Raw genomic sequence first — 23,848 nt, forward strand, 5'->3', positions numbered from 1 at the left:
CAAGGCCAGACCTCTCTCCATTCAGAAGGTTCTCGACCTTTCAAAAAGCCTTTGCTTTAGGCCTAGATCTTACCACTGACTTGCCCCGCCCCCCGCCCCACCTCCATCTCCCTGGGCTCTCCCTTTAAAGCTGACCCTTCTCCTTCAACCTTACCCCGGCCCCGCCCACTATTAAACTTTCCCCTAGACCACCCCCTTCCAGGAGGGCCTGCCTCCCCAGCCCTTCCAACTTCCGGGTGACCCCGCCCACCTAGAGCCTTTCCCCGCCCCCTCATCCCTATATAACCACGCCCCTTTCAGGTAGTCCCGTCTCTCCAGGCCTCTCGTCAGATCCTGTCCTGTGCAGTCTTCGGTCTTCGTCTACCTTCTACCTCATCCTGAACCTCTGACGGACGCCGTTCCGCCCCCTCCGGCGGCCCGCAGCCCGTGCGCTCCCCTCCGCAGCGCGCTCCCGGCCACACCAGCCTGCCCCCGTGTCCTCTCTTTTGCAGCCGACCTACTCGGCGAAAGCTGGAGCCCCGAGTTGCCGACACGCGCGCCGTTCAACAGCCCTGAAGCCCCGCAAGACGGGTGCCACTTGCCTCGCGCCAGACCCGCGCGCCGCTGTGCTGAACGTCTCGCCCGGAGCAACCCCGCAGTCCCAAATTCGCGCCACCGACTTCGCGCGCAGACTTCGGCGGGCGGGGGCGGGGCCGAGTCGAGGGGCGGGGGCGGGCGACGTCCGAGCCGCCGTCGCGAGGAGGACGCTGGGAGTTGTAGTCTCCCGGTCGTGAGACTCCCTGGAAAGGGGATGAAGTGGGGCGAGCCCTCCCGCAGAGCACGCTGGGAAACAGCCCCGAGCCACTGTTGCTCTGGATTGAGGAGTGACCAGCGGGAAAACGGAGATTCGGTGGGAGTCGCCGCGCGAGGCACCGCGGGAAGAGAGGCGGGAGGCCGCGCGGGGCATCCCGGGAGCAAGGGCCGGGCCGGGCCACGGCGCGGGGCATTGTGGGAGGTGGACGCCGCTCCGGGGCGGGTAGGTGAGTGGGGAGGGGCGGGAAGGGTGCACATCTGGGGGAGGGGAGAGGCACAGCTGGGTGGGACAGCCGGGATGGGAGGTGCCGCGGCTGGCAGGGCTGGGAGGGGTTGTGGAGCCTGGAGCCGGCTGGGAGTGGCTCCAAGAGTGGGGGAGGCGCAGCTGGACGTGGGGGAGCATCTGGGGCGATGCAGCCCGTCTAACGACGACGGGCCACGTCTAGGGCGAGGACGCGAATCTGGGGGAGGATAATAGCTGGACGTGGTAGGAGGGGGCCACAGCTGGGCCGCGCGCTGCATCTGGCGACCGCAGATGAATATTGGTGACACTTTAGAGAATTGGCCATAAGTGAATGGGGCACACACCTGTACGTGAAGGGGCCATACTCGATGTGGGGAGGACGTCTGGATACGAGAGCATCTCTTGGAAGTAGGGGCACAGCTGCATGTGGCAACCCCTGGGGGCCCCATCTGGGAGAGGGGCAACAGTCGCCTAGTATCTGAGACATGTGGGGAGGAGAAAGCCACAGGTGCATGAAGAATAAGACTGGGGATGAGTGATCCATGCCTGGAGGTGCGGAGCACATCCGGAGATCGAGCATCTTTAGATGGGCCGCGGGGTCGGGGGCGGGGGCGGGTCGCAGCTGGATGTGCGTTACAGCCCGCTTACGGGCACATGAAAGAGGGCGTTCTAGATGACCGGAGGGAGGCTCTAGAGGTTACCGCCAAGTGCAGAAGGTACATCCGGAAAGGGAGGAAATCCTACCTGGAAGTTGGGAACACATTCGGGAAGGGGTCCACGACTGAGTTTTAAGAGTCATATTTTAAGAGAGGGACCGCAACTGTACTAGGGATCACGTATGTCTATGGAGGAGGAGACCAGACTGGAGTTAAAAGATCAGCCTGGCAGGTTCCAACTGTCCCAGGAATATAGCTGGGCGTAGGAGGAGGCCAAAGATGAGCTGGAGATTAACGGGTACACCCCGCTTCCCGCCCCCGCCCCCGCCCCCGGCCCCACCTGGAGAGAGGCGTCAGCTCTGAGGAGGCAGGCGGAGACTGGAGCAAGCGGGAGACCTCGGAGAGGATGGATCTGATATCCAGGTGTCCTCCCCACCCCTCCCACCCAGGCGCCCCAGGATGGAGCCTCCACCTGGCACAGCGGCGGGGCAGGAGGAGCAGGAGCTGCGGGAGAGGGCCTTCTTCTCGTGGGCCGAGTTCAGTCGCTTCTTCGACGCGTGGTGCCAGCAGCGGCTGGCACTCTTCTTCGTCAAGAGCTCCATGCACCTGGCGCGCTGCCGCTGGGCCAGCGCGCCCCCGCTCTACACGCTCATCGACGTACTCAAGTACAGCTACGTGCGGCTGGTGTGCAAGGACGTGCGCGCGCCCAGCCGGCCCGCCGTGGGGTGCGTGAGCCGGGCTGGGGCTGACGGGGGGAGGGGGGGGTGTGCGTCCCGGGGGAGGGGGAAGCAGCGAGACCGGGAGGGGAGAGATGGCAACTGAAACCGCTAAACCTTGAAGAGAGACTAAAAGGGTCAAGGAGGGAAGTTTCCTGAGACAGAGGCAGTTTGCTGGAGGGATGGAAAGCCACTTGCAAAGTGTGGCCTCCACTTAGAGATTTTATAAGAGACCCGTGGAGAGGCACAGAGCGAGACAGACACACACACCCAAGAGACATTAAAAAAGAAAATTCCAAAAACATAGAGACATGGCACCAAAAACACCAGCCAGCCAGAAAAACAGGTGAGAGCCCAGATTTAGGACACCTACGAAGAGGCTAGCTGCAGAGAAAGCCACAGGACAAAAACAGCAACAGCAATAACAAAAAAATCCATGCATTCAGTAAATACAGGGCCAGGTCCCCTGCCAGGAGCTAGGGATATTTCACTTGGGGGGAGGTGAGGGGAGGGGGGTCAGCAAGACAGACAAATTCCCAGCCCTTCTGCTTTCAAAAGGGACAGAAGAGTGACATGATATGAACAAGCTCACAGACAATAGTTCCCTCTAACTGTAGTGCTTCAGAGGGCTTGAGGAATCCAAGAGGGCTAGGAGACACAACCAAGGGGCCAGGGGTATTTTAACTTACCTAATTTTAAACCCTGCACATTCCCCATACAATGTTGGGCTTCCAGCTTCCCTTGCAACTCAGGAGGAGGCTGAGACCCTGTTCCTGTGTGGCAGGCAGCCACCCCAATCAGATGGGGCTTTAGCACTCAGGTTTGCCCCAGACCCCACCACTCTCTGCCACCTCCTCCTTTGCCACTTCCTTTGTCTGTCTGGCCCCTGTCCATGTATGAGTTGGAGACCCTTGGGTGGGGAGCCAGGGACAGAGGGGTTCGCTTAAGAACACAGGCTCTGCCTGTAGGCTGCTTGAGACCGGCTCCACCGCTTCCTGGGTGGGTCTCTTTGGGCGACGAACTTCACATCTCCAAGCCTCAGTTTTCTCATCTATGGAAAGGGCTGTTGTGAGCAGGAAGGCGGCTTTCCAGTGCCTGGAACACGGGGCAGCTCAATACATAAAAACTGTTACAGGAGTCACGTGCACAGAGCAGGAAGCTGGCAGCCTGGGGCCCACCATGGCTCCACTGCTCATCAGCCCATGACGCTGAGCTCGTGACATCCCCTTTCTGGGCCTCAGTTACCTCCCTGGGAAAATGGGAGAAGTAATATATTAATGGGCTTCCCAGCTGGCTCAGTGGTAAAGAATCCACCTGCAGTGCAAGAGATACAGGAGACGCTGGTTCAATCCCTGGGTCGGGAAGATCCCCTGGAGGAGAGCAGGGCAACCCACTCCAATATTCTTGCCTGGAGAATCCCATGGACAGAGGAGGAAGACAGAGGCTTCCTGGAAGAGGTGACCAGTAGGTGGTATTTTCTCTGTATGTTTGTGTTATGTATGTATGTGACTTAACAAACACACGGCACATACTACATGCAGGCACTGTCCCTCTACACATTTCAGAGGGACCCAGGGGGCAGGAGGGATGGGAGGGAGTAACAGGCCAGCAAGGGGCTGAGGACCGTGCCTTGGGCTGGGCCTGATGACTGGGTGGACAGTGGGATGGTCCGGGATGCGGAGCCTGGGACTGGAGGTGGTTGATGAACTGGTGGCTGAGGACGTGGGGGCCCATCACTTCTGAGCCCCTGTATTCCCTCCAGCTGCTCAGGCAGGGCCTCTCCAGTGTCACAGTCCAGGGAACAAGGACTGAGTCTGGGGAATGAGTTCATGAGAAAGGCCAGGAGACATGGCTGGAATGGTGTCAGGCCTAGACCTGCAGGGCTGAGTCCAAGAGCTGGGACTTCATTCATCCTGGTGCTCCCCAGGGCTGTGAGTAGGGTCAGCTCTGGGGTAGGAAGACCCTCTGGGGCCTGACAGGGGATGGACTAGAAGTGGGAAACCAGAGGCCAGAAAGGCGGCTGGGGCTGAGGGTCCAGGGAACATACAGAAGGGCCATCTCTCTAGCCCATCCTTTCCTGGAGGTTGCACAGTGACCCCCAAATCGCCATTGGTGTGTCTCCCCCACTTTTCCCAGCTCTCACAGCACTCCCCTCTTTAGAACAGAACTCCCAACCTTTCCCAACACACACCAGCCTTTGAAAACACAAAGATCTTGAGAACCTGAAAGATCCAGAAGAATCGTGTGAGTGGAGTGAAGAACACAGCAGCAGTAGTTTTTTTGACGGCAAGACTTGCAGGATCTTAGTTCCCCAACCAGGGGTGGAACCTGCACCCTGGACAGCAAAAGTGCAAAGTTCCAATCACTGGACCACCAGGAAGTCCTAGGAAGGGTACTTTTAGAAGAAAAACAGATGTTTGAAAACAGCAGCTACTTTCTAATTAACTATTTATTCGATGTCAGCCCCCTTTCTCACCATATATTTTAATCATCTCACTGAATCCTCTCAACGACCCTGCAAGGTCAGTATTATTATTAGTTCCTATTTCCAGATGAGAACTGAGGCACAGAGAGGTTAAAAGACTTTCCCAAAATAACACAGCTGCTAAGAGGGAAAACCAGAATTTAGACCCACACAATTTGACCACAAAACCCAGGCTTTTAATTACCATCCTATCTCCCTCTTTTTCCTCTCATCTTTATTTCAATCATGGATCATTAATGTGAGAGTTCAGTGTGCTAACACCCTAAGGATATTTTGGTCCTAGGTACCATGCATTTGTTCATTTCATCAAGAGGGTTGTATTGAGCATCTAGTATATGCAGGGTGTGTGTGTTTTAGGTGCTGTGATTTCAGTGGGGAGCATTCATTGCAGATGTGCATCAATCAAATCATCACACCAATATTGTGATGGAATCTGCCCAGGAATGGTCAGAGAGGGCTTCCTGGAGGAGGTGGTGCTGGCTCTGCCTTGTGAAGGACGAGTAGGAGTTATCTAGATGAAAAGAAGGGAGAAGGATGTTACATGAAGAGGGAAAGAACTTATGGTAGGTTGGTTGCAATGGAAATGGGGGTGGGGGTGGGGAATGAATGGTTTGGAGAGTTTAGAAGGCATGATAGGCAGGACTTGGCGGTGGGTGATTTTGGTGGGATGAGTAATAAGTGGTGTACCTGGGGTTCAGACAGTGGCGTATAGTCATTCACTCCTGTATTTACTGAGCACCTCCCAGGGGCTGGAGCTGTTCTAGGTGTTGAGGATCCAGCAGTAGACAAAACAGACTAAAATTCCTGCCCATGTGGAGTCGACAGTGAGAGGGGCTCGTGGTAATATTCCCCCAGTTAGATGGGGAGAAGGGGCATTGAGGCTGCCATGGACCATTGTGTGACATACTGGGACCCCATAGAGGGCACATGCCATTCTCTGGTACGTCCATTCTTCTGGACGCATGGCTTCCCCTGGAGTTGGGGCTTGTTCTAGGGGCTGAAACACCCAGGCCCAAAGAGGTCAGACCAGAGAGAAAGCCCACGAATTTTTTCTAGACAAATGTACTGGGTAGAACCCCATGAACTTGTCATTTGGTTAGATCAGAAATGGCTGCATGTTGGAAATTCTTTTGAGCTTCATCTGATACCATCCTGGCGGCTCCACTGTGCTATGCTTAGTCACTCAGTCCTGTCTGACTCTTTGCCACCCCATGGACTGTAGCCCACTAGACTCCTCTGTCCATGGGGATTCTCCAGGCAAGAATACTGGAATGGGTTGCCATGCCCTCCTCCAGAGGATTTTCGCAATCCAGGGATCAAACTCAGGTCTCCCACATTGCAAGCAGATTCTTCACCATCTGACCCACCAGGGAAGCCCCTCAGAGCGGCTTCACTTTTTTTTTTTAATTTAGAATAATTTGTACACTGAAGATTTTTCTAAATTTGCATTCTTTCTGTTACTTTAAGCAAAAAGTCTCAAATGCTTTTTGTGGATTGTTAAAATCTGTTAAACTCTTGGGTTTTACTTTGTGCATAGAGGGAAAAAAAGAATTGTCTTTGATTTAACAGAGAATTCCAAGTATTTAGACTGGAGGTTTCTCGGTTGGATCCTGAGAAGGATCACCCTCCTCAAGGACTGTTTAGAAAAAATGTGGGAACTTTTAGGGGCCAGGGTGTGCTACTGGCATTTACCACCCGGGAGCCTTCTTAACTCTACCAGACCCCAGATGGTCTATGTTAGAAGGGTTGGCAGACTAGGAGCCCTGGGGCCAAATGCAACCTGCAGCTCATCCTTGTAAATAAAGTTTTATTGACACACAGACACACCCATTCAGTTACATATCATCCACGGCTGTGTCTATGGTATAGCAACAGGACCTGTAAGTTTGCTGACCCCTGTTCTATAAACGTGAAATCTACCAAAAGTGCCAATCTCACCTCCCCATGGAGAAACATGGTCCCCCTTTCGGACAACAGATGTCCATTTAAACATTATCAGAGAAATATATACTCTGATTTTTTTCTCTTTTTTGTACTCTGATTTTCTTTTCCCTTATTCTCTTTTTCACCGTGCTGGATGTCATTCCCTAAGTTGATGCCAGGTGATGGGCCATGCCCTGGAGTTTGAAAACTACTGTCTGAGACAGGCTTTTGCTCACGCACATAGAGATGTATAAGGGAGTGTTAGCTCACGTGTTGTCTGTAAGAAGGGAGAACTGGAGACAACCTAACAGCTGGCATAGTTGTGGAGTGGAATATTAGGCAGCAAACAATGAAACAAAGTCTTGGAGAGCTAAGGAGTGAAAAAGCAAGCTACAAAAGGTTATACAGAGTGTGATGCTTGTGTTAGTTTCTAGTTGCTGCTGTAACAAATCACCACAAACATCATGACTTACCACACACATCATACAGGTGTGTGATCTTACACTGCTGAAGGTCAGAAGTCCATCACGGGTCTCAGTGGGCTAAAGCAAGTTGTCTGCAGGGTTGTGCTTCTTCGGGAGGCTGCAGGGGAGAATCTGTTTCGTTGCCTTTTCCAGCTTCTAGAGCCCACCCCCATTCCTTGGTTTGCAGCCTCTTCCTCCATTTTCAAAGCCAACAGCATAGCATCTTTCAGTCTTTCTCTGACTTTGATGCTTCTCTTTCCTTTTTCCCCTTATTTAAGGACCCTTGTGATTCCACTGGGCCTATCTGGATAACCTAGTATCATCTCCTCACCTCAAATCCGAATTTAATCATATTTGCAAAGTCTGTTTGCCCTGTACAATAACATCTGCACAGCTCCTTCAACTAAGATGTGATATCCTTGTGTGCATGTGTACGTGCAAAGTTGCTTCAGTCGTGTCTGACTCTCTGCGACCCTATGGACCATAGCCCACCAGGCTCCTTTGTCCACGGGATTTCCCAGGCAAGAATACTGGAATGGGTTGCCATTTCCTTCTCCAGGGGATCTTCCCGAGCCAGGGATCAAACCCATGTGTCCTGCATTGCAGGCAGATTCTTTACCACTGAGCAACAGGGAAGACCATTTTATATATAGAAGTGTGTATATTTTAATCCCAAACTTCTAATTTATCCCACCCCCTTCCCCCTTTGGTAACCATAAGTTTGTTTTATATGTCTTTGAGTCTGTTTTGTGAGTAAGTTTATTTATGTCATTTTTTTTCCATTCCATGTATAAGCAGTGTCGTATATTTGTCTTTGACTTAACGTCACTTAGTATGGTAGTCTCTAAGTACACTCATATGGCTGCAAATGGCATTATTCTATTTTTATGGCTGAGTAATATTCTACCGTATCTGTGTCTACATCTATATATAATACAGATATCTCACAGTAAGGTTTTGTGTTCCTTTGATACCTAATCAGTTTGAGCACCTTTTCATGTATACAAAGTTTTGAAACCTTGTAACATCATTTCCATTGCTTATGAATACATAAAAACACATGTGGGAATGCTCAGTACCCCCTTTGGGGAGTGGCTACCTCTGGGGACAGAATGAGGGAGGGGATTTAGTTGGGACAGAGTTCACAGAAGGCCTCAGCTTGCAATGTTGTTATTGCTAAGTCAGAAGCAGACACAGGAGTATATGAGACGCTTTATTTCTTCAGATTGATTAAGGTAAGTGTGATAAACCATGCCTTCACTTTTAGTAGAGCTGGGGGTGGTGGATATATAATTCTAGCAAACATACAGCCCTCCCCCATGTTCCAGACACTATTTTCCAGTACTTTCCAGGTAGCAACTCTTTTAATCCTAACAACCCTATGAGAAATGTATGATTGTTACCTCCCTCTTAAGAGGAAACTGAGGCCCAAAGACCTGAAGCAACCTGCCCAAGGTCACACAGCCAGCATATTCTTAAGGCCCTCTACTCTTCTCTATGCCCCAAACAATTCTTTTTAACACAATTTTATTGAAAGAGAGTTGATACAATGTTGCGTCAGTTCCAGGTGTGCAGCAAAGCAATTCGGTTAAGACACATGTTCTTTAGATTCTTTTCCATTGTGGGTTATGACAGGGTATTGAGTATAGGTCCCTGCACTATACAGTAGGGCCTTGTTGGTTCTCTAGTTTATATATAGTGTGTTTATTTTATGTTAGTAGTGTGTATGTTTTAATCCGGAACTCATAATGAATGGATCCCTCCCCCACCTTGCAACAATTCTTAATGTTAAAACCTAAGGATAAAGGACAGAGAGGGAAGGCAGAAGAGGGCGGGCAGTGGGGTGATGTGACTGGCGGCCGTGATCCTTCCTTCCGCAGGCCCCCCCAGCCTGGCTGCCCAGCTTTCATCATTGTCAAGCTGAGTCCGCTGCGGGACCGCCTCGTGGTGACGGAGTGCCAGCTGACCCACTCGCACCCGGCCTGCCCGCTCGAGTTCGCCTACTACTTCCGCCCGGGCCACCTGCTGGCCAACGCCTGCCTACCTGTGCGCACCACCAACAAGATCTCCAAGCAGTTCGTGGCCCCAGCCGACGTGCGCCGCCTGCTCTCCTACTGCAAGGGCCGAGACCACGGCGTCCTGGACGCCCTGCACGTGCTCGAAGGGCTCTTCCGCACCGACCCCGAGGCCAAGGTAGCGTCTCGCGAGAGGCAGGCGGGGGGGACGCGGGAGAGCCGTGCGCAAGTCTCGCGGGTCTTTCATTCATTCGTCCATCCATCCTCCCATTCCTTCATTCTCGCCTTTCATTCATTCCTTTCCGCATTCATTCCGCACTTATGGAGGCATGCGATGGGGGTGAGAGGCAGCTGCCAGCAAGACGCACAGTCCCTCAGAGAACTCATCCTCTAGGACCACGCCCTGCAGTAGAACTTTCTGCCCGGATGGGAATGCCTTGTGATCCCACGCCGCCCACTATGGTAGCCCCACAGCCACATGTGGTTGCTGGGTGCTTGTCATGTAGCCAGTCGGACTGAGGAACCCAATTTTTAAATATTACTTCGTTTTCATGAATTGAAATTTAAATAGCCACGTGTGGCGACTGGCTACTACTACCGTGCAGTGGTTGCGGGAGAAACCACAGACAGGCGTGTCCAAATGTGATATCAGGTCAACAGAGTTGGGGCTAGATAGAAAAGTATCCAGAGTGATGGACGGTGCTATTTTAAAAAAGTTTTTTAACTGAACTACACAAATAGAAAATGTGCAAATGATAAGTATAGAATTTGATGCGTGTTCACAAAGTAAAAACACCCCGGTCAACCAGATCACATCTTAGTAGGGAGGGTACGCCATGACATAATGGGATGAATAGGGGTTGGAGGGGTAGGGAAAGAATCCTAAAGGAGGATAGGGCAAGAGTGTGGACAGGGACCATTGCGAGCGTGCTATTTTAATGTGAGTGGTTAGGGAAGGCCTTTATGAGGGCATGATGGTGAAGCTGAGGAGACAGACTGAAGAGAGGGGATGCCTCCCCCCCCCGCCCCAATCATTTTGTCTTTGAAAGGAAGTGATTCCAGGCAGAGGGAACAGTCATTGCAGAGGCTCTGAGGCTAGGGGGAGACCCAGGTGCTGGGAGAACGGTGAGAATACTGCTCCCCTGTGAGGAATCTGTCTGCTGGTTTGACCTGACTTCTGAGCCAGGGAGGGCTTGAAGGGAAAGAAGGAAGGAAGGGAGGGAGGAAGAGAAGGAAGGAGGAGAAAAAATTGGTTTCTCCTTTCTCCTGGCTGTGGTTTCATGCATGGAAGAGGTCCCAACTCAGGATAAAGATGAGGTGTGAACCTGTTACCAACTCCACGCTCACTCTGCTCGCTGCACAAGAGGCCAATAAACCCAAGGGCCGAGCTGTTGAAGGAAGGAATATGACTTCATGCAGAAAGCCAGCTGACCCAGAAGATGGCTGACTAATGTCTCAAAATAACCTCCTTGTTGCTGGGAGGAAGCCAATTCTGACTCCATGTTGGAAACTGTTTCTTTGACTTGATTTATTACTATAATCATACTCAGCGGCTTGCCTGGAGGACCCTGCCCCTCTGCTTGACTGTAAACTAAAGTGCCTTTGTTTAACTCCTGGAGAGATAGTTTGTCCTTGCCCACCTGTGAACAGAAGAGAGTAACACACCCCTTCTGAAGGCTGGACATTCCCTTGGAGATGTTTTGCAAGACTGAAGACGCTTTCACTTTACTTCCCCATTGCATCTCCCTCTCTGTTCTGCCTTTTGGCTTGAGTTCCTCATTGCCTCTTTGTTTCTGATCTATAAAACAGCCTGGCGTTCAGATCCCAATAAGATGCTTATTTTGAGGTGCTAGCCTGCCATCTTCTTGGTCTGCCGGCTCCCCGATTGAAGTCTCTTCCTTGCCTCAACACCTCACCTCGTCTCTCGGATTCATTGGCCTATTGTGCAGCGAGCAGAGTGAGCTTGGACTCAGTAACATTCTCAGGGCCTGGATGCCAGGTTCTTTTATGGATAGGAGATGGAGGGAGATAAGAAAACAAGTTAAAAAGACCATTTAATTCTTGAAAATACCTCCTAGAATAGCAAGTCTCAGGCAGGGGAATGTGTTAGTTTTTCTTTACAATCATTCATAGCTGGGTTGGGTCAGATTATCTCCCTGTGAGCTAAACAAAGGCACTTTAGCTTAAGGGTCAGACAGAGGGGGCAGGGTTCTCTGAGGCAGGCCATCATGTATGATTATAACAACAAAAACAGCAAAAAAAAAAAACAAAAAAAAAACGAGGGTTAAAGCCACAGAAACAGCAAGGAGTCAAAATTAACCCTTACCAGTAACAAACCCACTCTAGAATCAAGTCCAAGCATTCTTCCCATCTCCACCTCGTGCCCAGTAACAAGCCCTTTTTCACACCCAGCCCTCTATCCACACATAATATTGATAATTTCACTAACGTTTATCAGGCACTTACTATGTTCCAGGCACTACCCTAAGTGCTTTATAAATTGTAATTTGTTTAAAATCTCACCAGCACACTACAAGGAAGGAGTCCACCATTCTCATTTTCATTTTGCAAATAAGGAAACTGAAGCACAGAGAGGGCAAGAAACTGGCTGGAAGTCACACAGCTACTTAGCAACAGAGCTGGACTTCAGACCCACACAGTCTGGATCCAAGGACATGTTCTTTACCACTCTGTATATTCCTCAGTTTGAAAATGAGGTTCCTGCCCCTCCTTGTCAGTTCCAGCTCTTCCCTGGAAACACTATGTGTAGGGTCACCCCTGCAAGAAGCAGCATGTTCATATTGCAAAGACTCCAAAGTCAGTGGATCATCCTTCTAGCTCCCAGTTTGGAGGCTGTCATGAAATCCAGCCTAAACTGAGGTTGGTCCTGGGTCTGTGACTTGCCCTACCTTAATTTTTTCGATGGAAGTATAGTTGATTTACAGTGTTGTGTTTCAAGTATACAGCAAAGTGATTCTGTTATGCATATATATACATCTATTCCTTTTCCTTATAGGTTATTACAAAATGTAGAGTTTAGTTCCCCGTGCTATACTCAACTTTGGTGCTTGTCTGTTATATATAGTAATGTGCATATGTTCCTGGAGGACAGCATGGCAGCCCACTCCAGTATTCTCACCTGGAGAGTCCCCATGGACAGAGGAGCCTGGTGGGCTACAGTCCATGGTGTCGCAGAGTCAAACACGACTGAGCGACTACGCACAGCCCAGCACAGAGTGCATATGTTCATCCCAAACTCTTAGTTTATCCCTCCCCCTGCCTTTGCCCTTTGGTAACCATAAATCTTCTTGTTTCTAAGTCTTTGAGTTTATGTCTGTTTTGTGAATAAGTTCGTTTGTATACTTTTTTCAGATTCCGCATATAAGCATTATCATATGATATTTGTCTTTCTCTGTCTGGCTTACTTCATTTAGGATGATAATCTCTAGGTCCATCTATGATGCCACAAATGGCGTTACTTCCTTCTTTTTCATGGCTGAGTAGTGTTCCTATGTTGTGTGTGTGTGTGTGTGTGTGTGTGTGTGTATACGCCAAGTCACTTTGTCATGTCTGACTCTTTCCCACTCTATGGACTGTAGCCCATCAGGCTCCTCTGTCCATGGAATTCTCCAGGCAAGAACACTGGAGTGGGTTGCTGTGCTCTCCTCCAGGGGATCTTCCCAACCCAGGGATTGAACCTGGGTGTATTATGTCTCCTGCATTGGCAGGCAGGTTCTTTACCACTGGTGCCACCTGGGAAACCCATTACATACATACACACACACACACACACATACACACATCTTCTTTGCCAATTCATCTTCTGTCCATGGACATTTAGGTTGCTTCCATGTCTTGGCTCTTGTGAATAGTGCTGCTGTGAACTTAAGGGTGCATGTATCTCTTCAAATTAAGAGTTTTCTTTGGATGTATGCCCAGGAGTGGGATTGCAGGATTATATATCGACTTGCCTTAATACTTTTGAAAGAAATGAAGAAGTTCCAGAAAACCAAGACACAGACTAGTGAAAGGGCTCTTCCTTTTAAAAAATTTTTTTAAATACTGGTGTTTTGAATATGTAAGATGGTCACGTGGTCCTAGATTCAAAAGGCATGAAGAGTATGTAGTGACAAGTCTGCTTGACATATCCTGTCCCTCGGGGCTCCTCCTCAGAGGCTGCTAGAGTATTCAGTGGCTTATCCATCATTTGTATCTTTCTGTTTTATAGCCCAGCGCTGTCCAGCAGAACTTTCTGTGATGCTAGAAATGATTTGTGTCTTGCTGTTCAGTAGGCTAGCTCATGTGGTTATTGAGTGCTTGAAATATGGAAATATGGCCAGTCTAACTGAGGAACTGAATTATTTTATTTTATTTGGCTGTGCTGTGCCGGATTTTTAAGTTGTGACTTGCAGGACTTTCGTTCCCCCACCAAGGAATAAACCCATGCCCTGCTGGAGTGGAGGTGTGCAGTCTTAACCACTGGGCTGCCAGGGAAGTCCCTTGAATTCTTCACTGAATTACACGAACGGAAATTTCAGTAGCCCCATGTGGCTAGTGGCTTCTGTACAGAACGGCACAGCTCTCTGCACAGATAACATTTGCATGTGTTTATTTTTAATCTTCTTTCCCCTCACCCCTCCCCCAGCAAGGCAGCACATCACAGCCACTCCTCTGCATCTTGCTTTGTATGCTGGGACCTGCCAGACGTTAGCATCTTTTGTTCTTCCTCTGGGGCCGCTCAAATCCCCCTGAGAAAACTCCAACCACTTGGCTGGCTGGCGGGTAAAAAAGACAAGCATGGGCTTATAGAGCCGTTTCACCGAGGGTATCCCAGAGCCCTGTCTGAATCTGGGGCTCATGCACCCCCTGGTCTGTGGTTACCCTGGTCTCTCACGGCTCAGTCTCAGCCTTCCTGCCTCCTGTTGGCTCCCAAAGTGAATCTTCTCTGTGTCCTGTGTTTTACATCAGGCTAGTCATTTCGGAGGTGATACAGTAACAGCTAGAAATTTGCTTTTACGTGGACGTACACTAAAAATGTGATATGCATTCTAGCGGTACCATTTTCTGGCTGGGGAACATCCCGTAAGTTGTGAACACGAGTTATACATCACCTCTTTGGACCTTGGTTTGTTCATCTGTAGAATGAAGATAATCAAAGATACTACTTCATAGGGTTTGGGGGCTTGGTTTAGGGTCTGGTGGCTCAGACCATAAAGAATTGCCTGCAATGTGGGAGACCTGGGTTTGATCCCTGGATCAGGAAGATTCCCCTGGAGAAGGAAATGGCTCCCCACTCCAGTATTCTTGCCTGGAGAATCCCATGGATCGAGGAGCCTGGCAGGCTACAGTCCATGGGGTTGGAAAGAGTCAAACGTGAGTGAGCGACTGACACTTTCATAGGGTTTAGGGTTGTTGTTTTTGTAGGGGTGTGTGTGTGTGTGTGTGTGTGTGTGTGTGTGTGTGTAAGGAACAGTGCCCAGAAAGTTGGAAGCTCTATATGATTTGGCTATTTAGCTATTATTTTTGTTCCTTCATTTTTTTGGGGGGTGGGGACAGTCTGGACACTGTCCGCATGTAATTCTGTTGTTCCGTACATGTGAAAAAGGAGGCTGTGTGCCTGAATATAGGAAGATGTGTGGGTGGGGGGTGTTAAGTGGTATGGTTTCCAATATTCACATCACATCCTGATGTGGAATCTGGTCTATGGATGGTGCATCCCAGGGCCGCCGATCTGTGGGTCTGAGATGGTACCCACGCTCATTCGCATCCTCCAAGCTGCTCCTCCCCCGGCTGCCTCATTCCTGCTTGTGCCCTACCATCCACTGTGCACCTCACTCTGGAAGCCTGGGAGGCAGGCCCGATCACTTTTGTGAAGGGTCTAGTGGTCAGAAGCATGGACCCTGGGCCCAGAGTGCCTGAGTTCAAATCCCAGCTCTGCTGCTTACTACCTGTGTGACCCCAGACAAGCAACTGAACCGCTCTGTGCCTCAGTTTCCCCATGTGAAAAATGGGATGGTAATAACAGGCCCTGTTGTTCAGGATTCTTGTGGGGGTTGAAAGAGTTAATGCCACAGAACCGTGGAGATAGTTCTTCCCAGCACTTTGCACGTGTGTGTTAAGTCGCTTCTCGTCAGTCATGTCCGACTCTTTGCCACCCCGTGGACTGGTAGCCTGCCAGGCTTCCCTATCCATGGGATTCTCCAGGCAAGAATACTGGAGTGGGTTGCCGTACCCCCCTCCAGAGGATCCTCTCAACCCAGGTATCGAGCCAACATCTCTCACATCTCCAGCATTGGCAAGAGGGTTCTTTACCTGTAGTACCACCTGGGAAGCCCTTTGCTGTATTTGTTTTTCTCTTATTCTTTTTACAAGGAGAAAAATATAAGAACTTACTTAATACGATGGAAACATGCAAGGTTGTTCTGGGGTGTTTTAACCCATTGTATCTATTAATATTTTCTTTTCGTTTCTATTTTGTAACAGGAGTATAGTTGATTTGCAGTGCTGTGTTACTTTCTGCTGTAGAGCAAAGTGATTCAGTTGTACCTACATATCCGTTCTTTTTTCCATTATTTCCACTATGGTTAGTCACAGGATTTTGAATATAGTTTCCTGTGAGATACAGTGCTGTGCTTAGTCACTCAGTCGTGTCTGACTCTTTGCGATCCCCTGGACTGTAGCCCACCAGGCTCCTCTGTCCATGGGGATTCTCCAGACAAGAATACTGGAGTGGGTTGCCATGCCCTCCTCCAGGGGATCTTCCCAACCCAGGGCTCTAACCCAGGTCTCCTGCATTGAAGAGGACTCTTTACCGTCCGAGCCACCCAGGAAGCCCGTGCTATACAGTAGAACCTTGTCATTTATCCTTCTTTTTTCTTTTTTTGAGATGTAATTGACATATAACATTCTGTTAGTTTCAGGTATACAACATAAGAGGGTTTTTTTTAAATATTTACTTATTTTTATTTATTTACTTGGCTGTGTCTGATCTTAGCTGTGGCAAATGCAAGATCTTCCGTTGGGAACAATGACTCTCTAGTTGTGGTGCCCAGACTCCAGAGCGTGTCGGGCTCAGAAGTTGCAGCACTGGGCTTAGTTGCTCCACAACATGTGGAATCTTAGTTCCCCAATCAGGGATCGAACCCACATCCCCTGCATTGCAAGGTGGGTTCTTAACCCCTGGACCACCAGGGAAGTCCCCATAATGGTTTTGATACTTGTATATATAGTGAAATGATCACCTCAGTAAGTCTAGTTAGCATCCGACAACTTCTATCTTTACATTGGTTTCTTCACCAGCTCCATCGAATAAGACTTTCTGTGTTGATGGAAATGTCCCATCGGCCCCAACCCACAGAGTAGACATTAACCTTGCGTGGCTGTTGAGCAGTGAAATATGACCGGTGTGACTGAGCAAGTTAATTTTTACATCTTTTTAAGTCTTCATTTAAATGTAAATTGCTGCTGTATTGAACAGAGCTGTCCTAGATGGAAACATCTGCTGAGATAAATTAAATCATAAGGTAATCGTAGGTATAAAAATTAATGATGGTTGAAAAACGTGATTGTGGTGCTGTAACTGATTCAGTGGTAAGCCGACTAGGCTTTTCCATAAAATGTATCGAAGGCCTCTACTCCTTAAGATGCTGAATGTATAATTTTAGGGTGGGGAAGGCAATTTCTGTGTTCTTTTTGGACTCTGCTAGGACGGAGGAGCCTGGTGGCCTGCAGTCCATGGGGTCGCTGAGTCGGACACGGCTAAGCGACTTCCCTTTCACTTTTCACTTTCATGCATTGGAGAAGGAAATGGCAACCCACTCCAGTGTTCTTGCCTGGAGAATCCCAGGGATGGGGGAGCCTGGTGGACTGCCGTCTACGGGGTCGCACAGAGTCGGCCACGACTGAAGCAACTTGGACATAGCACAGTGTGTTTAGGCATTCTCTTGTTAGTGGATGTTTGAGTTGTTTTCAGTTTGAGGCTTTCAGTGGGCTGAACATCTGTGTCCTCCCAATATTCTTAAGGGCTTCCCAGGTGGTGCTAGTGGTAAAGGACCTGCCTGCCAATGTAGGAGAGATAAGAGATGTGGGTTGGATCCCTGGATTGGGAAGATCCCCTGGAGAAGGGCATGGCAGCCCACTTTAGTATCCTTGCCTGGAGAATCCCAGGGAACGGGGAGCCTGGTGGGCTGCCGTCTATGGGGTCACACAGGGTCGGACATGACTGAAGTGACTTAGCAGCAGCAGCAGCAGACTTTTTTTTTTTAATAGAATTTTTTGTTGTTATTATTTTGGTGTTTTTGTTTTTTTCTTTTACTTTGAAAATGGAGAACTTTACATTGCTTTTTAACCCATTTTGAGGGATGAGGTCAGATTATGGCAGAATAGTTTGTGGAGAGATCTATGCTTAGATTATATTCCAACCCTGATTCTTCGGCTATGGGTCAGCTCTGCAGGGCCTGGCTGAAACAGCCTAGCTGCCTGCCTGGTAGAAGGGACTTAAGCTCATTGCCACTAATCTCCCTACCCCATTAAGTGACTTTCATGCAAAAATAATGAGGCCAGAGTGGCTGAGGCCAAGGCAGACGAGAGGGACAGGAGATGAGGTCCAAGGGCCCGATCATCCAGCCAGATAGCTGTGGGGTGAACTCTGGATCTGACTTGAAGTGTGATCGGAATTTCTGGGAAAGGTTTTCAAGCAGAGGAGGGGGTGATCTGATCTTGAAAATGCTCCCTGGCAGCTCTGTGGGGGACTGGGAGAGACAGGGAGCCCAGTGGAAGTGGCTACAATAATCCAGGTGGGAGATGGTGCTGGTTCTGACCAGTGGCCATAGGTTGGGGAGATGGGGTCAGATCCTGGACTTACTTTGAAGGTTGCTGCTGGAATTTGGGGATGGGTCGAATTTTTAAAAATACATCTATTTGCTTGCACCAGATCTTAGCTGCAGCATGTGAACTCTTAGCTGCAGCACATGGGGTCTAGCTCCCTGACCAGGGATCGAACCCGTGCCCCCTGCATCGACAGCGAGGAGTCTTAGCCACTGGGCGCTCAGGGAAGTCCCTAGGGGATGAATTGCATCTGGTGGGGTGAAGAAACAGAGGCGCTAAGAGTCAGTCTTGAGTGCTGGGGACTGAGCTATAAAGTGGATGGTGGATTCGAAACTGGGATTCAGAACCAGCATTCTCTGAACTCCCACTCCAGAGACAGTGGCAATCGCTACACACTCACGCATTCATTCGCTCACTCACTAGGGGTGTATTGAGCCGTGGCTCAAAGCACCAAGGGCTCCAAAAGTGAAATGAAACAGTATCCTTGTGATGCTGACATCCTTGGGAGGGCAAACAGGCAATAAGCGAAACAGCAAATAGAAATGTAACACGCTTCAGGGGGTAAGTGCCATGGCCAGAAGCGGCTGGAGAGAGGTGGATATTGGCTTAGATGGGGTGTTCAGAGAAGACCTTTGTGAGCACCTGGTCTTTAAGCATGGACGATAGTTATGATAATAAGAAACACTTCAAGAGCACTTACTGGTTATTGAGTGAGTATTGTTGAATAACAGTGATATTATTTGTCAGTGCTGCGTGCGTACATGGTCAGTCACTAAGTCATGTCCGAGTCTTTGCGACCCCATGGACTACTGGCCGGCCTCCTCTGTGCATGCGATTTCCCAGGAAAGAATACTGGAGTGAGTTGCCATTTCCTTCTCCAGTGGATCTTCCTGACTCAGAGACTGAACCTGGATCTTTGGCATGGGCAGGTGGATTCTTTACCACTGAGCCACCAGGGAAAGCCGTTTGTGCCCTGCGATGTTCTAAAGACTTCCATTCATTTCATCTGCCCAATCACACTCTCGCCATCATCATCATTTTGCAAATGATAGTGGTCAGGGAAGTGGCCAGAAGCTACACACAGCCAGGAAGTGGGGGCTCCAGGGTCTCAGCTCAGGCCGTCTGGCTCCAGACGCTATGCTAAACCTGACAATCCATGCATGAAGGAATGACTCATTTCCCAGAAGGGGGAATTGGGAAACTAGGAGGTTAAGGAGGAAGCTGAGGCACAGAGAGCCCAAGTCACAAGGTTAGAAAGTGGTGGTGTGGGGACTCAGAGCCAGGCAAATTGGCTCCACGGTTTATGCCCTTGAGTTCTAGACCAGTGGCTCACAGACTTGAGCGTGCATGGGAACCCCAGATGCGTGCATGCCTGCTCAGTCGCTTCAGTCGTGTCCGACTCTTTGTGACCCCATGGACTATATAGCCCACCAGGCTCCTCTGTCCATGCGATTCTCCAGGCAAGAATACTGGAGTGGGTTGCCATGCCCTCCTCCAGGGGATCTTCCCAACCCAGGGATCAAACCCATGTGTCCTGCATTACAGGCAGATTCTTATACCACTGAGCCACCAGGGAAGCCTTGGAAACCCTGGGAGAGCTTGTCAAGACAGGTTGCTGGGCCCCTCCCCCTGAACTTCTGACTCAGCAGGGCTGCAGAGGGCCTGGGAATATGCATTTCTGTCAAGGAACCAATAGGTGATGCTGATGCTGCTGGTCCAAGACTTACACTTTGAGAACCACTACCCTAGACTGCCTTTGAGTGTAGGAAAGAATGAATACCCAGTTTCTAGTAGGGGGAACTGACATTCAGAGACGCTGTCTAGCAAAACCCACACAGCTCTTAGATAACAATGCCAGCATTGCAAATCCAGGCAATCTGGCCTGCGAGCCCAGTGTCTCAACCGTGTCCCGCTCTGTGTGACCCCATGGACTGTAGCCCGCCAGGCTCCTCTGACCATGGAATTTTCCAGGCAAGAATACTGGAGTGGTTTGCCATTTCCTACTCCAGGGGCTCTTCCCCATCCAGGGATCGAACCCCCATCTCTTGCATTTCCTGCACTGGCAGGCGGATTCTTTACCACGGCTCCACCTGGGAAGCCCCCAGACAATCTGGAGTTGGGTTTTAAACCATTCCCCTGCACTGCCTCCTGCTGGTCAAAGGGATAAACGCAGGCATTAATGAATGAATGGTTGGATAGCATCACAGACTCAATGAACATGAATTAGAGCAAATTCTGGGAAATAGTGAAGGACAGGGAAGCCTGGAGTGCTACAGTCCATGGGGTCGCAAAGAATGGGACACGACTTGGCCACTGAACAAAAACAGCAGCAATGAATGAATGAATGGAGTCCCAGTTCCCGCCGAGGAGGGAATCGTGGGCAGGGCGACGACCCCTGCCCCTCTTGACAGCTCTCCCTGCCTCTCCGCCCCCGCCCGCAGGTGAAGCTGGTGTTCGTGGAGGACCAGGCAGTGGTGGAGACCGTGTTCTTCCTGACGTCACGCACCCGGGCGCTGCTGCGGCGCTTTCCACGCATGCTTCTGGTGGACCGGCTGCCGGGCCTGCAGGGCGCTCTGGATCTGCTGGCGGTGCTGTGCGTGGACGGCGCGGGCCGCGCGCGTCAGGCCGCCTGCTGCGTCGCGCGCCCGGGCACGCCGAGCCTGCTGCGCTTCGCGCTGGCCTCGTTGCTGCAGAGCGCGCCCGATGTCAAGGGCCGCGTGCGCTGCCTGACTGCCGGGCCCGAGGTGGCGGCGCAGCTGCCCGCCGTGCGCCAGCTCCTGCCCGGCGCGCGCGTCCAGATCTGCAGGGCGCAGGGCCTGGAGACGCTCTTCAGCAAGGCGCAGGAGCTGGGCGGCGCTGGCCGCGAGGACCCGGGCCTGTGGCCCCGCCTGTGTCGCCTGGCGGGCGCGTCGTCCCCCGCCGCCTACGCCGAGGCCCTGGCCGAGCTGCGGGCCCACGGCCCAGCCGCCTTCGTCGATTACTTTGAGCGCAACTGGGCGCCACGCCGGGACATGTGGGTGCGCTTCCGCGCCTTCGAAGCGGCCCGCAACCTGGACGCGTGCGCCTTGGTGCGCGGCCACCGCCGGCGTTTACTGCGCCGCCTGAGCCCCTCGCGCAGCGTAGCGCAGTGCCTGCGCGATCTGGTGGCCATGCAGTGGGCCGACGCTGCTGGGGAGGCGGCGCCTGACGTTTCCGACGACGCGGGCCCTTGGCTGGATGGGGAGCCAGGGAGGGGAGCCCAGGTGGAGAACCAGAGGTTGAAGGGCCTAGAAACCGGAGACTGGGGAGGGGTGCGGAAGGAGGGGAGTTTTTGGAGAGAAGCCCAGGTGGAGAAGGAGTGGGCCCGAGGGCTGGAGACCAGAGACCGGGGAAGGGCTCAGGTGGAAAGTGAGAAGGGGAGAGGGTTGCAAATTCGAGACTGGAGAGGGGTCCAGTTGGAAAACCAGGTGAGAGGGCTAGAGGGGAGTGTCTGGAGAGGGTCCCAGTTGGAGAAGGAGCGCTTGAGAGCTCCCGAGATCCGAGACTGGAGGGGGGGCCCATTGGAGGGTGAGAAAGATTGGGGGCTGGAAGGTTATATCTGGAGGGGGGCACAGGTGGAGGACCAGCGGTTGAGAGGACTGGAAGGGTGTACCTGGAGGCTGGCGCAGCTGGAGGATCGAAGGGTTAGGGTACTGGAGACAGCAGACAGGAGGGGGACCCAGATTGACTGCGAGAGGGCCAGGAGTCATGATGGGAGCTCCTGGAGGGGGCCCAAGTTGCACGATGAGCAGGTAAGTGGCCTGAAAACCAGGGACTGGAAGGGGCTGCATTTGGAAGCCGAGAAGGAGACGGGGCTGGAGGTCAGAAACTGGAAGGGGGTCCCTGTGGAGAAGGCCCTGGAACTGGTCCCCGAGAATGGAGACTCCAGGGGGCCCCAGTGGGGAGATGGGAGGCAGAGGGGGCCAGAGACTAGAGAAGGAGGAGCGAGGTTGGGTGTCAAAAGAAGAAGGGGCCTGGAGGATGTAGTTCTGATCCAGCTGGGGGACCCAAGGGGGGCAGGCCTGGAGAATGGAGACGGAGGGGGTGCCCAGGCTGGCAGCCCCAAGAGCAGAGGTGGGCAGGGCAGGGAGTGTGGGGACCCAGGAGGGGGCTGTCTAGGGCTGGGGGATGGAGTCCGGTGCAGCGCCCCAGGAGGGACCGTGTCGGAGGGTGACCCAGAGCGGGCAGCGAGAAGGAGGAGGTACCCGGCCCCCGGGGGGAGCTCGCAGGAAGGAAGTGGAGGAGAAGGCCCAAGGGAACCAAAGAGGCCGTGCTGCCCCTCAGGGGACGAGGAGGTGGACTGGGAGCCGCTGGCCAAGTTCCGAGCAGCCTGCGGGCCAGAACTGGCGGAGCTGGTGGCCGAAGAGCTGGCCTTCGCCCGGCAGCACGGGACCCGCGGCTTCCACTGGACCGGGACTGGCTTCGCCCTGCAGGACGGCACCTCGGACTTCTTCCTGGACGGAGCGCTGACGCGCTGCTCCTGCTCCATCCACGCGGCGCGCCGCCTGCCCTGCCGCCATGTGTTCGCCGCGCGCCTCCTCACCGGGGCAGCCTTATTCCACATGGACCTGCTCAGGGATTGCTGGGGGAGGGCCCCCGAGCCCTGAGCCTGCCGGCCCCTGCCCGTGACCCTCCACGGTGGGGGCGGGAGGGCACGCTGCGATCCCAAAGATAACAGGGCTGAGGCCGAGAGGGCCACCCCATTCCGTCCCCGGCCACCTCCTGGGGTGCCCAGGGGCCCCATCTTGGCAGCTGGCCTCTCTGGATCCGAGGGGGAGCCGACAGTGTGATCTCTGAGGTCCCGTGGCGGATGGTGGTGGCCATGGGATTCTCCCTCGGAGAGGAAAGTTGGGGTGAGAGAGTGTAGACAGGGTCAGGACGAGACAGGAGAAGGAAGGGGATAGAGCTGGGGGAGGGGAGGACACCAGGATGTGGGGAGAGCCTGGCAGGAGGAGGGAGAAAAGCAAAGGGGGATGAAGGAGAGGGGAGGGGAGGCAGGACAAAGGAGACATGGAGGAGAGAGGACAAGGGAAGAGGCAGAAACAACGAAGAAATGGAGACAAGCAGGAGGGTTGGAGAGGGAGAGGGTGGGGGAGGGGAGGAGGATGTGAGGATGAAGCAGAGGGAAGGGGGAAAGGAACCCGCAAAAGAAAGGAAGGGGAGAAAAGAAATGGGAGGGCGTTGATCTGGGGATTTCTCTGAGGCCAGGAGTCTTGGATCGCCTTCGCCTACTGGTTGGTCATTCCTGGAAGAGACAGAATAACAGGGGGGCCCTGGGGGTCTGATGGGATGGGCTGGGGGCTCTCCAGCGGGGGAGGGGAACCGTCTGGACTCTGGCACTTCAAGATTGGAATAAAACAGTACTATTTTGGTTTTTGTGCTGAGTTCTTGGCTTGTTGGGGGTGGGTGGGAGGCCCAGACCCAGAGGACAGTGGAAAAGGTCCAGCGTTCCTCCATTTTTTTTTCTATCAACAGGCCCTACAGGGGCTTGATGAAATGTGGGGGCCCAAAATGAATCCATCTCCATGGCAGCTCAGGCCCCATCCTCCCTTGCCTGGACAGCTTGCCAACATCTGTGGATGCTTTCGTCCAATGACTAGTCCTTGCCAATGATTGGTTTAAGATGGGGCGTGTGGCCTGATCCAGGCCAGTGGGTCTGCTTAGGGCAGGAGACTTCTAAAAGTTCTCTCAGTCCTAAGGAGAAGCCCC

At 52.0% G+C, this 23,848-nt stretch overlaps 2 protein-coding genes across 11 annotated transcripts in view; one reads left to right on the top strand and one right to left on the bottom strand.

The window, feature by feature from the left end:
* Positions 1-2,399, bottom strand: part of LIG1 (DNA ligase 1) — a 28,079-nt gene extending 25,680 nt beyond the window's left edge. For 2 of the 7 annotated variants that reach the window (XM_069549304.1, XM_069549303.1), the window contains exon 1: positions 582-987. In XM_069549304.1, coding sequence (XP_069405405.1) covers positions 582-986 — 405 coding nt within the window. In that variant the 5' untranslated portion in view covers position 987. Of the gene's footprint in view, positions 1-500; positions 988-1,380; positions 1,515-2,032 lie in introns of those variants that run through there. The other 5 variants (XM_069549305.1, XM_069549311.1, XM_069549308.1 and 2 more) reach the window with 5 other exon arrangements.
* Positions 813-23,512, top strand: ZSWIM9 (zinc finger SWIM-type containing 9). Of its 4 annotated transcripts, none has more exons than XM_069549313.1 (4): positions 813-1,019; positions 2,142-2,417; positions 9,161-9,473; positions 20,533-23,512. In XM_069549313.1, exons 2-4 carry the CDS (start codon positions 2,152-2,154, stop codon positions 22,744-22,746), a joined length of 2,793 nt encoding a protein of 930 aa, XP_069405414.1. In that variant the 5' UTR covers positions 813-1,019; positions 2,142-2,151; the 3' UTR covers positions 22,747-23,512. The 4 variants fall into 4 exon arrangements, with proteins under 4 accessions (XP_069405414.1, XP_069405416.1, XP_069405413.1 ...); XM_069549315.1 differs by having other exon boundaries at positions 20,563-23,512; XM_069549312.1 differs by having other exon boundaries at positions 825-1,015.
* The last annotated feature ends 336 nt before the right edge of the window (positions 23,513-23,848 follow it).

This window comes from Ovis canadensis, chromosome 14 (assembly GCF_042477335.2).
Source record: "Ovis canadensis isolate MfBH-ARS-UI-01 breed Bighorn chromosome 14, ARS-UI_OviCan_v2, whole genome shotgun sequence".
Classification (NCBI taxonomy): domain Eukaryota; kingdom Metazoa; phylum Chordata; class Mammalia; order Artiodactyla; family Bovidae; genus Ovis; species Ovis canadensis.

Excerpts from the sequence above, each read along its gene's own strand:
- ZSWIM9 (XM_069549313.1), top strand. The coding sequence starts at position 2,152 with ATGGAGCCTCCACCTGGCACAGCGGCGGGGCAGGAGGAGCAGGAGCTG. Across the intron at positions 2,418-9,160 it reads CCCAGCCGGCCCGCCGTGGG|GCCCCCCCAGCCTGGCTGCC; the intron begins GTGCGTGAGCCG and ends TTCCTTCCGCAG. Across the intron at positions 9,474-20,532 it reads GCACCGACCCCGAGGCCAAG|CTCTCCCTGCCTCTCCGCCC; the intron begins GTAGCGTCTCGC and ends CCCTCTTGACAG.